Raw genomic sequence first — 14,507 nt, forward strand, 5'->3', positions numbered from 1 at the left:
CCCACTCGTTCTGAGAAAACCTAAGATTAGCAAGTCTGTGTGAGCTGTTACTTTCCAGAAATAGCCTTCCCTCTCTCTCTCTTTTTAAAAAATATAGAAGAAGAAGAAGAGTTTGGATTTACATCGCCCCTTTCTCTCCTGCAGGAGACTCAAAGGGGCTTACAATCTCCTTGTCCTTCCCCCCTCACAACAAACACCTTGTGAGGTGGGTGGGGCTGAGAGAGCTCCGAAGAATTGTGACTAGCCCAAGGTCACCCAGCCGGCGTGTGTGGGAATGTACAGGCTAATCTGAATTCCCCAGATAAGCCTCCACAGCTCAAGCGGCAGAGCTGGGAATCAAAACCGGTTCCTCCAGATTAGATACGCAAGCTCTTAACCTCCTACGCCACTGCTGCTCCTCATATTTCTCCTCACTGCTCCTCGTATATATTTCTTTTTGGTTGTTGTGGGCTTTCTGGCAGTGGTGGGATTCAAATAATTTAACAACTGGTTGTTTTCAAACACCATTTTAACAACCGGTTCTGCCAAAAGTGGTGCAAACCTGCTGAATCCCAACACAGCTTCGGGCTGTGTGGCCATGGTCTGGTAGATCTTGTTCCTAACGTTTCATTCCTAAGGTTTCGCCTTTTCTATTTTTTTTTTAGGTTTTTACTTTTCTTTTTTTCCTTCTCCTATCTGGATCTACATTATGTGGAAAAAGACTCAAAGGGATACTGCAGGAAAATTTGAATTACATGGATAAATGATTAGGGTTGTTTTTATCTACTACACTACCTAATGTGAATTTGTTTTTCTTAATATGACAAGATAATTAATGCAGATCTATTCAATATAATACAATATAAATCAATTTTAATTTAATTTGTACATTCTTGTATTGATATATTGCTCATGTTTATTTTTTAAACTTCTTTTTCTGTAACTTTTTTGTTAATAAAATAAGAATTATTTGAAAAAAAACTTACACTAGAAAAGGAAATGAGTAGAGAATTCTATAATAATAATCCACATGCAACTTGGGACCTTAGGTGTTCTCTTCAGACCTGAAGAAGTGTGGTCCATAATTAATTAAATATGAAGTAAATGGATCATCTGGAGAATTCACCACTATTCCAATCTATAAAGGATATCTGTGTCAATGATTATAGCAATTACCTAAGCTGTATTTGTGTGAATATGATAGAACAGAGGTAATTCTCTGTAGAGCATATTAAAAACCTGGAGGATTTTATATGTAGAAATTCCTTTATTGTACTATAACGTGGTTACAGTTCATTCTGGTATAAGTTGAGTGAAAGAGAGCCTTTAATGTTTCCCGATAATTTTCCACAAAATCCTTAGAGATTTGATTAAACCTATAATTTATAAAGTTAACTGTTACCTATAATGGACATTAACTAAGAGGAATATTAGTATAACAATTCTAGTATCATTTCTAAGCTTCAACAAATCTCTATTATTTTAACCTCATATTCAGTCTCTGTATCAATATTAAAATAAAAACAATACACTCATTCTTGCCTTCAAGAATAAGGTGCAAAATACAACTTCAGTTTCTCTTGAAATGCTTGATTTGGTCTTCTATGCACAATGTCCGTTAGTTTCGCCATTGTGACGTATCTCTTAATTTGTTTCAGTTTTCTAGATTCTTCTGCTTTCCATTTAATTGCAAAAACCACTCTAACTGCTCTTGGTAAATAGTGAAACAATTCATCCAGCTTTCTCGGGAGGTTCTTTGGTAGAGTTCCTAACAGCATAATCTTGGCATCCATCATAAAGTTAATTTTCAGTATTTTTTTTGCAGAGCCGCAAGTTGATATGATTTGCTGCTCCGTTTTCTTTCAGAGTTTTCTATATAAGTGTTTGGGCACTTCGCTAACAAGTTGTGAAGACCTGCCCTTCGTTAAGAATCAGATTCAGCACATCGTAGAAAAAGCAAACTACCTGGAAGCATCAGAGAGAGAGGTGAGTGGCTCGGATCTCGTTTCTTCTATATGCTCCCAATCATTTCTGCTTCATAGCCCATAATTCCGTTGAATTATGAATCCTCAAAACAACACACCAAAGTCTGTGTAGGCCCAAAAATGCTACACTTTAATGATAGCAAATGCAACAGTTGTTTGAATAGAAGTTACATAGGCTGATTACCCACAGCCAGTATTTCCTGGACCTACCCTGTTCTGGTGTGAAAAGTCACAGCAGGGAAAGCAAGAAGAAATCTTGCCCCGATGTTCCTCCTCTCTCCTCTCTTGCAACTGAAACATGGTGCAGAGGACGATGAAACCACGATTAAAAGGTGCAGTTTACTTTGAAACTTGGATTAGTCTACATTTAATTTTCCGTGGGAAATCGGCCCGTCTGTCACCCCAAAATTTTCACCGCCCCTTTTCAAAATCTCCACATAATCTGCACCCACCCTCCTGCTGCGACAAGCCTACCTTCCATTCTCTCCTGCGGCTATCTGTTATCTCGGTCCAAATTCCATCCTCCATTATGGAGAACGTGGTTCTTCAAGACTTCTCCCTGATCAAGAATCCAGAGCATTGACATTCTAAAGTCCAGTTAAGGGGCTTTCCCCACTACAGAAGGGAGCTAAGGTTGACTCGGTTCCCTTCAGTGGAGGGCGATTCCAGGCTGTCCCCACAGCAACTGAGTTGGCACCCTGGAACCGAGCTAAGTGGGCGGGATCATCTTGGTGCCTGTTTCGCTCCTCGATCGTGATTGGAGCTTGTGTTACGGCGGGAAGCGGGAACGTTCTTTTTTTTTTTACAGTTTACAGTTACATGCGCTTTCTGCCCGCCACGACTCTCCCGTTCTGCGCATGCCACAAAAGCGGCTCGTGATTGGTTGAATGGATGAGGTGTAGTTTCGATGCTTCCCCACTTCGAAGCGGTATCGACCTTGTTCCGGCAGAAAAGTGTAGTTCATAACTGCGACAAGGATGTCGCAGTTCGGGGGGGGGGGGGGAACTGAGACAAAACAATGTTAAGCTCGCTGGCAGTGGGGATTCACTGAGGCGAACCTAGGTAGAAACCAGTTCAACTCTGTCAGTGGGGAAAGCCCCTAGGTTCGAAGGGATGTCATGTTGGTGAGGGAGCAAGCTTGTTTTCTGCTGCTCCAGAGACTGGGACCAGGAGTAATGGGTTCAAGATGAAGGAAGAGATTCCACTTGAACACCGCCCAGAGCCCTCCGGGGGTTGGGCAGTATACAAAACCCATAAATAAATGAATGAATGAATGAATGAATGGATGGATGGATGGATGGATGGATGGATGGATGGATGGATGGATGGATGGATGGATGGATGGATGGATGGATGGATGGATGGATGGATGGATGGATGGATGGATGGATGGATGGATGGATGGATGGATGGATGGATGGATGGATGGATGGATGGATGGATGGATGGATGGATGGATGGATGGATGGATGGATGGATGGATGGATGGATGGATGGATGGATGGATGGATGGATGGATGGATGGATGGATAAATAAATAAATAGATAGATAGATAGATAGATAGATAGATAAATAAATAAATAAATAAATAAATAAATAATAAAAAACATCAGGAAACACTTCCTGACAGCAAGGGCTGCTCGATAGTGGAATGCACTCCCTCGGAGTGTGGTGGAGTCTCCTTCTTTGAAGGTTTTTAAAGAGAGACTGGATGGCCATCTGTCAGGAGCGCCTTGATTATGAGTTCCTGCATTGCAAGGGGTTGGACTTGATGACCCTTGGGGTCTCTTCCAACTCTGTGATTCTATGATTCTTTTTATGAAATTTCTGTGTATTTCTGAGTACCTTCAAAGTCCTTTTTTTCCCCAGAAAGTGATCCATGTCATTTCGTTCTCTGCTATGGGCCATTTGGACCTGACATTGGCTACACTGCACAAGTTTGGAGATGGACTAGAGAAGAAAATAAGGCTGTCTGAAGTCATCAGTCACTATAAGGTGAAGGGCTGGAACCTCCCCATTCGTGGCCACACCTCCTCTGTCTAGCAAAAGATGCTCAGGGTAACATCCATGACTCTTCCTTCCCTATATTATCCTCACAACCATCCTGTAAGGTAGGTGAGGATCTGTGAGTGCAGGGGTGTGTTTGGCTCAAGGTCACCCCCATGAGCATCACTTCCAAGGAGGGATTTGAACCCACATATTTCTGCTCCATGCTTTAACCACCCTGTCTTCTTGGGTTAAATTTAATGACTAGCTTCTTCTGACTAAGTAGGGCTGTGGGCTGGGAGGTTCTAGCCAATTTTGTGGGTGGAGTTCAGCAAGGGCGGAGTTTGGAGAGAGGAGGGGCCTTGGCCACATACAATGCCATACAGCCCACCCTCCAAAGCACCCTGTGCTGCAGGCAGGCAGGGCGTGGTCAGGACCAGTCTCACAGGACAGAATAGGCAGCAGAGCATGATAAGAAGACATTAAGAACAGGCGGCAGAGCATGGTAAGAAGACATGGTAAGAAGACAGAAGAAACAAGAGCATTGTAAAAAGACAGTCCAATGTGTCAAGGCAGGCAAAGATGTAGTCACGGGTCATTCTAACAGATCACGGCACAGGAGATCAGGCAAACAGGCTGGAGATCAGTAGTAGACCAGGCACATGGAAGCAACAGGAAACATATTTCTTGCACCCAGGCAGCAGCAAGCTCACAGCAAGGCTTATAGAGAGAGCCTTGTCCCAGGGGCTGGGATTCTGCAAGGAGTTAATCCTCATCAGATGCAGACACTTCTATCTTCCCATATCTTGCTGCAAGATGAGTACTTCTTCTTTGCTGCTGCAGCAACTGCCTCTGCTTCTGCCTCCTATGCACAGCTGGCTCATCACTGGGTTCCCTAGGAGGATCTGCAGGCTCCTCCACCTGCACATCACCAGGCAGGGAAAGGCTGGGAGTTGGCTCTGCTGCCTGGTCTTCCTCAAGAGCATCCAACTCTGGCTGCAATGCGTTGACAGGTTCTGCCTCCGAGTCCCCTGTCTCCAGGTTCTGGCTCATGAACACCCGTTTCCTCCAGGGGAACTGACTGCTGCTTTCTGGAACTCCACTGAAATTCCAGGAGATCTCCAGGCGCACCAGCAAACTGACAGCCCTAAGACATACAAGATTTAATTTGAGATCTACAGATGTGTGTATGCATGGGCGTTGTGAAGATGATGAAGAAGAATTGGGTTTTCTCTACCTTTTAACTGCTTTTCTCTAACTTTTGAAGAGCCGCGAAAGCTGCTTACAATCACCTTCCCTTCCTCTCCTTTTAGTGGACGCCTTCTGAGGTAGGTGGGGCTGAGAGAGCTCCAAGAGAACTATGCCTAACCCAAGGTCACTCCTCCTTGGTCGAATCCCCTCTACCGTCTTAGCCAGGTTTCAGAACACAAACTAACCAGGTTTGAGGGGCGACCCCCCCACTGCTTGCGTGGCAGATTCCGTTTCTGGCACTTGTTCTCCCCATTAATCCGTGTTCCGGCAGGACCTGGTTGCAAGTGGCACAGACCCCATTAACACGATTCAGAGCTGATCCGAGGGGAGGGATGAGGGTTGCAACCCTGACTCGTTTCCCGCCCTGGAGTGTGATGTGGAATTCGGGCAACCAATCAGCGCTGCGATGCGCATGCAGCCTTTCCTTGGTTTCATTTCCGCTTTTGCGATCGGCCAGCAGAAGGGGACACAAACGTTAAACAGTCAAACATGTAACTTTGAATTGTTAATGGTTTACACTGGTAACGATTAACTGTTTGCACAGTTAAACAGTTAAACGTTAAACTTTTACACACTGGTTTGTTTTATCACGCCCCTACAATATATGTTTCCGCAGTGGGAAAAGGTCCCGCCCCATCAAGGCACGCCAGCCAATCAGGGGAGACCGGCAAAGCGAGCTCGCCTGGTAGTGGGGATTGCTAAGAGTTCTGCAACCGGGTGTGTCTGCTGTGTGCTCGCTGCGGTGGGGAGGGAGAAACTCCGATGAAGAGGACACGGTTTCACAACGAACAGGTTTGGATCTGCGTGCAAATTTCAAGTGGGGATTCGACCTAGAGTCGGCTTCTCTTCACCACTCCATCATGTTGGCTTTCCATTCTTTTTCAATATGTTTTTTATTTTTTGTATTTTAGATGTTTGCCTCCCCTTTTTGTTGGAAACTCCCAAAGTGGGTTACATCAATCAGGTCGTTTTTTCCTCCTCGAATTATCTAGCTTATTAAAAGAAGAATGCGACGGCCATTCCTTTTTAAAAAAAATGACCTTAGTCCCGTTCTCTGTGCTCTGTGGCCTCACTCATCAGGAATCCAGGACAGCTGAGCTCTTTCTCTTGGCTGCCTGCCCATCACTCATCAAAGTTGTGTAGTTGATGCTATAAATCTCTCTAACAACCGAACATAACACTTCATACATCTGACAAAATGGGCTCCGGCTCACGAAAATCTACGCTGCAATAAATTTGCCAGATCCCCTTGAAGGGCATTGACACAAGATCATGTCGCATCTATCGGGGTAAGTCAGGAGGGGATGTGCCCATCAGCCAAACAACATACAAAAAGAATCTTTGTTGCTATCAGAAGTGGGCTCGCACCAAGATTTGTGTGCGTCCGTAACATCGGAGGGGACTAGACACATATAAATTGAAAGACCTGAAAGCCGGTTTGGAGCTGATGTTAGACATGCTCCTTGTCAAGTTGTAATTAAGGAGGAGTGAACCACAGAACAGAGCAAGTTTCCTGCGAAAAGTAAAGGATGCAGCGGGAAATCTGCCAGTGAATTGGTGCTCCTTGTTTTTAAGCAAGCAGGCCTTAGAAATGAAGGCTGCTCTCTGTGTAACCAGGTGGGTGGAGAACGCCCAGGAATCTGCTTTATACTGAATTCAGAACCTTGGCCCATCAAAGTCAGGCCTTTCCACACAACCAAAATAAAATGCTTTGAGGCAGGAAATATAATGTGTCCTCCGAGGAGTTCCACGTAATTCACCCCTCCCCGAAAAAAAGTTGTATTTACAGCCTCAAAATGTTTCAAATACATCCTCTATTGTAGCAGTTATTTTGTTGAAGTGTTTTCAAAACGTTTTGATTTGCTGTGCGTATCTCTTGAAAACGTTTTCCACACCTCTCTGCAGTCTCGGCACCAAAATGGATCGAGAGAAGCCATTTAAAAGCAGTTCTCGTAAACCTGTTAGTGCGGCTAGCCAAACTTTAGCCAGATGAACAAAGAGCCTTCAATTCAGCCCCGGCCTGCTTGAGTTAACATTCTCTGCACAGGTCACAGGATATTCACACGGTTTCAAAGCTCATTACAACAGTTGCAATTTGACCCATTCTCGAGCAGGATAAAGACTGGTGTTCTGCAGCAGCTGACATTTTGAAAAAGAGGTTCCGAGTGCTAAAATATTCGCCAGGCTTGGCCTTGAGGAAAAGGAAGAAAATTCAGGCTCAATCAATCCGCCAAGAGGGCAGACACAGAAAAGGAACCTTGGGTGAAGACACACAGTTTTCAGGGGGTGGACGTGGTTTGGAGACGCGTTCCAAGACGTGTTTTCAGTTTCCAGAATGTGTTTCCATGCCGTGAAAATGCATTCAAACCACATCCACCCAGAGGTGGGATCCAGCAGGTTCTCACCAGTTCCCGAGAGTGGGTTACTAATTATTTGTGTGTGCCGAGAGGGGGTTACTAATTGGGACCGCTTTTCGTCTCCACGCCCTCGCCTCCCCGAGAGGCATCCTGCCTTTGAACGTGGAGGTTCCATATAGCAATTGTGACTAATAATGTCATTCCCTGAACTGGGTTAATCCCTTCCAGGTACTGCAATTCATGGATTCTCAGCCTTTCGTACCTTTTATCTCACCAGTCTCTATCAAAGAACCTGTGTGTTTCACCACTGCTGTGTTCAAATTTGTGAGTTGGGGCATTTTCTATAATGTGATGATGATTTAGAAATGACCTGGTGCAAAAAAAAAATGGGGGGGTCATGGGGGGGTGGCTGCCCATATGGGGGGGCATCCAACTCAGGTTTTGCCCAGGGCTCAGGTTTGCCTAGGTACGCCTCTGCCCCCTTTGCTGAGGGGGGGCTGGCGAGGGAACCTGTTACTAAAATTTTTGGATCCCACCACTGCATCCACCACACTTAAAATTTGTTTCAGCAGCTTGAAAGTTTAGTCAGCGAACTTCACATTTTGAGTCAGTTCTTGAGAGAACCAGTGTGGCGTAGTGGTTAAGAGTGGCGGACTCTTATTCAAAGAAGTGGGTTTGATTCTCTACTCCTCCACACGAGCAGCAGACTCTAATGTGGTGAATTGGATTTGTTTCCCTGCTCCTATACATGAAGCCTGATGGGTGACCTTGGGCTAGGTGAAGTTTTCTGAACTTGGTCCGTTGGCTCACCTGTTTAATTTTGTCAGTTTTTTTAATTATTGGGGGGGGGATGAATTTCCGAAGCCTCCTGTACACGACCTACGAGAATTGCAATACGAGTCTTTGAATCATCATAGCATGGAATCCATGGAGAATCCGTGGGGAAAAATGGATCGATGCAAAAATAGTGGCCAGGAATGATTTTGAGGGAGTGATTGCGGACAACATTGTGTAGTGGTTAAGAGCAGGTGGATTCTAATCTGGAGAACCGGGTTTGATTCCCCACTCCTCCACCTGAGTGACAGAGGCTTATCTGGTGAACCAGATGTGTTTCCGCACTCCTACATTCCTGCTGGGTGACCTTGGGCCAGTCACAGTTCTCTCAGAACTCTCTCTGCCCCACCTGCCTCACAAGGTGTCTGTTGCGGGCAGAGGAAGGGAAAGGAGCTTGTAAGTCACCTTGAGTCTCCTTACAGGAGAGAAAAGTGGGATATAAATCCAACATCTTCTTCTCTTCTTCAAATGCAAGGAGGGCGGGGATCAAAAATGTTTGTTTTGTGTGGAGAGAGACTCAGTATTGTCAGCTTAGACTGGCCACACCTCTCCAAGGTCTCTGGTAAAGGTCTTTCCCAGATCTTGTAACTGGAGCCTTCTGCATGGCACATCTTCCCACTGTTCCATAGTGTCAAGATCCTGTGAAAACCTGTTGACATCAGAGGTGGGATCCAACCAGTTCTCACTACTTCTCTTGAAGTGGTTACTAATTTTTTCTCAGTGCCGAGAAGGGGTTACTAAAGCAACCTCCCTGCCCAAAAGGGACTGGAGGTGCGTGTGTGCGGCGGCGCCACTGTTTGAATCGCCACCACCATCGGAACCTGTTATTAAAATTTTTGGATCCCACCACCGGTTGACATGTCAGCTTTTCCCTTGCTCTCGCCATGGAACTTTGGGGTGGGCTGGAAGAAGGTAGTGTGGGAAACCCCTTACTTGTTTTCCTATCTCTTTCTCTCTTTCTCATAATACTAGAACCAGGGGGCATTCATTGAAAATGCTGGGGGGAAGAATTAGGACTAATAAAAGGAAACACTTCTTCACGCAACGTGTGATTGGTGTTTGGAATATGCTGCCACAGGAGGTGGTGATGGCCACTAACCTGGATAGCTTTAAAAGAGGCTTGGACAGATTTATGGAGGAGAAGTCGATCTCTGGCTACCAATCTTGATCCTCCTTGATCTCAGATTGCAAATGCCTTAGCAGACCAGGTGCTCGGGAGCAGCAGCAGCAGCAGCAGCAGCAGCAGAAGGCCATTGCTTTCACATCCTGCATGTGAGCTCCCAAAGGCACCTGGTGGGCCACTGCAAGTAGCAGAGAGCTGGACTAGATGGACTCTGGTCTGATCCAGCTGGCTTGTTCTTATGTTCTTATCTGGTCCATGTGAAAATGCTTTTTCACCCTCCAGCCAGGCAGCACCTGCCACGTCTTCTATGTGGCTTTGAAGGTTCTGCCTCACTTTGACCGCTGCTAATTACTTCTCTTCGCTGGGATCCCAAGGGAGAGGTCGGAGGGGAAGGAACACGAACCCAGTATTACTGCATCGAAATTTACTTCCCGCAAAGAGCTGCTGTTGGTGTTGGCCCTATGTTGAGATCCTGTTCAATAAACCGATTTCTGCAAGGCTGCACCCAACAGTCGGGTTGTTGCAGGGGAGGCCAACAGAACCTGCCCCATAGCTGCTGGCCAGTCGCCAAGTTGAAAAATAAAGAGCAGCTGCGCCTTCTTAGAATCATAGAGTTGGAAAAGACCACAAGGACCATCAGGTCCAACCCCCTGCCATGCAGGAACACACAATCAAAGCACTCCCGACATATGTTCATCCAACCTCTAAAAACCTCCAAAGATGGGGACTTCACCACACTCCGAGGCACCATATTCCACTGACAAACAGTGCTGACAGTCAGGAAGTTCTTCCTAATATTTAGGTGGAATCTCTTTTCCTGCACCTTTCCTCTCTTTCTGTTACTCAGGATTATTATCAAGGCCGGAGGGGCCACGTCCACCAAGCAATGATGCTGACCTACGGCAGAGTAGCACTCTGTGCTCCCAAAGAACTCCTCTGTTCCCAAGTGGAAACTGGAATCATGAAGAGAGTCCTGCGGCATTACTACAACAGTGGGCAGGTGAGAGGCTGTAATGGAAGGGTTGCCAGGACCCCCGGCCACCAGCAGGAGATGCGTGGGGATGATGATGAGGAGGAGGATGGATGGATGGATGGATGGATGGATGGATGGATGGATGGATGGATGGATGGATGGATGGATGGATGGATGGATGGATGGATGGATGGATGGATGGATGGATGGATGGATGGATGGATGGATGGATGGATGGATGGATGGATGGATGGATGGATGGATGGATGGATGGATGGATGGATGGATGGATGGATGGATGGATGGATGGATGGATGGATGGATGGATGGATGGATTCATTCTCGCCAAGGGAAAATCATTGAGACAGAGCTACCCCTATATAAGAAAGATTTATCAAGGTGGAATGCCTCTATATGCAGTAGGCACAAGGAACATTACTCCCCTTATCAAAACCAAGGCTGATCTTCGAATGCAGAAAGAAATAAGGGAGTCAATCAGGGGAGGAAGCGGTATAATAATGGGTAACTTTCACCATCCTCACATTAGCTGGATTAAGGCCGTTTACGCAAAGGGTTTCCCAACGCAGCAAGCCTACCTTCTCATCAGGGCAGATTTCCAGTTACGCAACATATTTGTTATATTATGTGATCATATATGCAGTCGTCCCAACACCACTGTGCTTTTGATGGGCAAAAGCACGGATCTTCCCAAAATTGGGCCAACTGCAACCTTTTCCTCCAGTCCACTGGGAATTTGAACTTGTACGAGTGCATCATCCCCGCCACGGGTTTGTTTTACTCCTCCCTGAGCTCTGATGCCTTAAGGCACAGGTGTCAAACTCGTGGCCCTCCAGATGTTATGCATCATGCTGGCAGGGGATGATGGGAACTGTAGTCCATAACATCTGGAGGGCCATGAGTTTGACACCTGTGCCTTAAGGGCTTAAAATTAAGGTGTTTTGTGACACATGGGTGATTGTGTGCAAATGCCCTGAACTGCCATGCAGATTCTCTGATGGGCAGGATCAAAATTTTATATAAAGAATGTGTATTATATTTGGCCTCGTGATATAAGCACGGCAAGTTGGTTTCTCAAATGCTGACTGAGGGTTGCATTTTTTTTTCAGGTGCTTGGTGTGAGCATTGCCAAAAAGGTAAACGGTGAAAGTTTTGTGTGTATTATTTGCATGCTAATTCCCAGGGCGGGCAAGAGCATACCCTCGGTGGGGCATCTCCAAGGGCCCAGGGCTTCTGGCAGAGCCAACTGCCTCTGACTTCATCCCACCCCATCTCTTCCACCTGCCTCTGCACCCAAGGGTGACCTTGGACCAGTCACAGTTCTCTCAGAACTCTCTCAGCCCCACCTACCTCCCAAGGTGTCTGTTGTGGGGAGAGGAAGGGAAAGGAGCTGGTAAGCGAAAGGTGAGGTATAAATCCAAACCTCCTCCTCCTCCTCTTCTTCTTCTCCTCCTCTTCCTCCTCCTCCTCCTCCCTACTTGGTTACTTGCTCGCAAGGACTCCACCTCCTGGACTCATGGGCTGGGCTGCATGGCAGTGCCCCAGAACAGAGCACTGGAGATGTGAGCAGTGCACCTAATGGTCACAGCAATGACACTCGCGGCCACAAACACCATCAAGGGCTGTGGAGGAAAGGGCGTGCAGGTGACTTATGAACATGGGTACATGGGTAGATGGGTACGTGGGTACGTGGGTAGATGTGAGTAGGGGTCCTTATGGCGGGCAGAGGAAAGGAATAATAAAACCATAGAGTAGGAAGGGGCCATACACACCATCTACTCCAGCCTACTGCTCAATGCAATTTCCCTCTCTCTTCCATTTCCCTTCCCTTTTCCCTTTCCTTTCCCCCTTTTCATATTTCCCTTTTTTTTTTCCTTTTCCTAGTCTTTCACTTTCATTCCTTCCTTAGCTGCAATTGATTTTATGGCACCACTGGAGAGTATTTTACAGGAATTTTTGATTAATTTTAATAATGAATGTGGGGAGCAGCGGCAAGCAAGGTGGCCAAGGCACAGCCTCTCCTGCTATCCCAGCCATGCCCCCCCCCCCCAGGGAACCGTTGAGCGCCTCCCACTGAGCTCCCCCCGCCAGCTCGCAAGGCCACCCCCATGAACAGCCAGCCCCGAAGGAAGCCTGCTGCCTGGGGGGAGTGTAACCTCTTTCTGTGGGTTCTGTGGGGCAGTACTTGGAAGGAGTTGCAAAGAACCAAATTTAAACAAAACTGTTTACTTCACTTAACAAATAACACTTTTAAAACATTTAACATTTACACTTTGCAGTCCTGTTAAGTTTGCATTTTCAAGTCCTTATTTACAGTCTACTGATATTGCCAAGTCCAATTCTTCTTTGCTGGTGGTTGGTTTTGAAGACTTCTGAGGCTTGGTGAACGGGCTTCAAGATAATGAAGGTTCCCAGAAAACTCTCACCATTTACATTCACAAAAACCCTGAAACAATAAATTCTAACATTTACAATATAGCAAAAAAAATAAACTCCCTTCCCACTAGTTCCCCACAACATTGCAGTTACCTTAAACAAGGTGTTAAGGGCTTAATAAAATCAATCAAGGTCCCAGCCCGGTAGCCTTGCCTCCTCCAACCTCATGAGTTCTGCAGCATTCTGCTTCTTTTCAGACTCCACCCCTTTCTGGGTCATCCCATTCTTACACAGGGGTTACAGGAGCACCCTCTCCACCATACCCGTGGCTGCCGCCCCACCGAGCTTGGTTGCCTGCCTGTGCGCTACCCCAATGCCCCCCCCACCTGGGCCGGGGGGGGGGTGCGGGGTCTTATGGGGGAGAGCAGAAAACCGGGAGTCTGTCCCTTGCCCTAGCTACGCCATTGCCCATTCCTATCCTCTAATTCATGTGATCTTGGGAAAGGCAGGGTTGGTTTCACTCAGTGTATGTATTTTGCTTGTAAAAGGCTTCTTTCGGAAACGCAGGACATAAACCTCAAGCTCACCTTCATCCAGAGCATGATAGACATCAGCCTCGCCCTTCACGAGACCCAGGACTACCACGGATTACAGCTGACCTGCAAAAAGGAGCTCCTCGGTGTCATACTGGTGAGTCAGGTGCCCGAGCAGAGTGCAGGGCCAGCCTCCGCTGCAGATTTGCAGAACCCATCGTCTTCCTGAGCGTGGATCTTCTCATCCTAAAGACTTGAGGCTGTGGAGGGCGGACTGTATGCAGAGGTGGGATCCAGCAGGTTCTCACCAGTTCCCGAGAGGGGGTTACTAATTATTTGTGTGTGCCGAGAGGGGGTTACTAATTGGGTCTGCTTTTCCGTTAGGAATTCCATTAGGTCCAAAAATCATAAAGTCCTGTTGTTTCCTATGTGGCTGGTCAGCGAAGGTAGAAAACGGGATAATTCTCCCTGTTGGGCTGTTTTAAAAACATGTTTTAGAAATATGGTAAAGTTCTTTGTTTAAGGAAAGTATCCTTCTTTTGATTTCTAGAAACAAAATTAAGTATTTGACAGTATTAAGTATTTGACAGGCAGTCAATGAGAGGAGAAGTCGTTGTTTCTGTTGGCAGTAGACGATAGGACTGGCTATAACGAGTTTAAATTATGGACAGAAAGATACCAGCTGGAAATTAGGAACTTTTTTTTTACAGTAAGAGTTTTTTACAGTAACAGAGAAATTATTAATGCCCCGCCCCCGGAATGCCCGGCCAGGCCCCGTCGTGCCACGCCCAGCCCCATTGGCGCTACGCCACTGTTTGAATCCCACCACCATGGGAACCTGTTACTAAAATTTTTGGATCCCACCACTGACTGTATGGCAATCTGGGTTTCGCTGGACGTCTTTTTATCGTAAACTGTTGTTCTTTATATTAATCTGCTGTTTTTAAAGGGATTCGGCAATATTTTAAATGGATGGAGCCTGTATATTTGTAATTTATTAATCATGCTCCCCGTTTGGCTGTAGTAGGTTTTATGTTGTACACCGCCCTGAGTCCTCTGGGAATAGGGCGGTACAGAAAACGAAACAATAA

The 14,507-nt window shown here is 46.3% G+C and overlaps 1 protein-coding gene across 1 annotated transcript in view; it reads left to right on the plus strand.

The window, feature by feature from the left end:
* Positions 1-14,507, plus strand: part of LOC125426418 (maestro heat-like repeat-containing protein family member 2B) — a 75,862-nt gene that overhangs the window by 22,066 nt on the left and 39,289 nt on the right. The window contains exons 17-21 of the mRNA XM_048484676.1: positions 1,846-1,965; positions 3,835-3,960; positions 10,364-10,516; positions 11,617-11,643; positions 13,451-13,573. Coding sequence (XP_048340633.1) covers positions 1,846-1,965; positions 3,835-3,960; positions 10,364-10,516; positions 11,617-11,643; positions 13,451-13,573 — 549 coding nt within the window. The remainder of the gene's footprint in view (positions 1-1,845; positions 1,966-3,834; positions 3,961-10,363; positions 10,517-11,616; positions 11,644-13,450; positions 13,574-14,507) is intronic.

Source organism: Sphaerodactylus townsendi, linkage group LG02 (genome assembly GCF_021028975.2).
Source record: "Sphaerodactylus townsendi isolate TG3544 linkage group LG02, MPM_Stown_v2.3, whole genome shotgun sequence".
NCBI classification, from domain to species: Eukaryota; Metazoa; Chordata; class Lepidosauria; order Squamata; family Sphaerodactylidae; genus Sphaerodactylus; species Sphaerodactylus townsendi.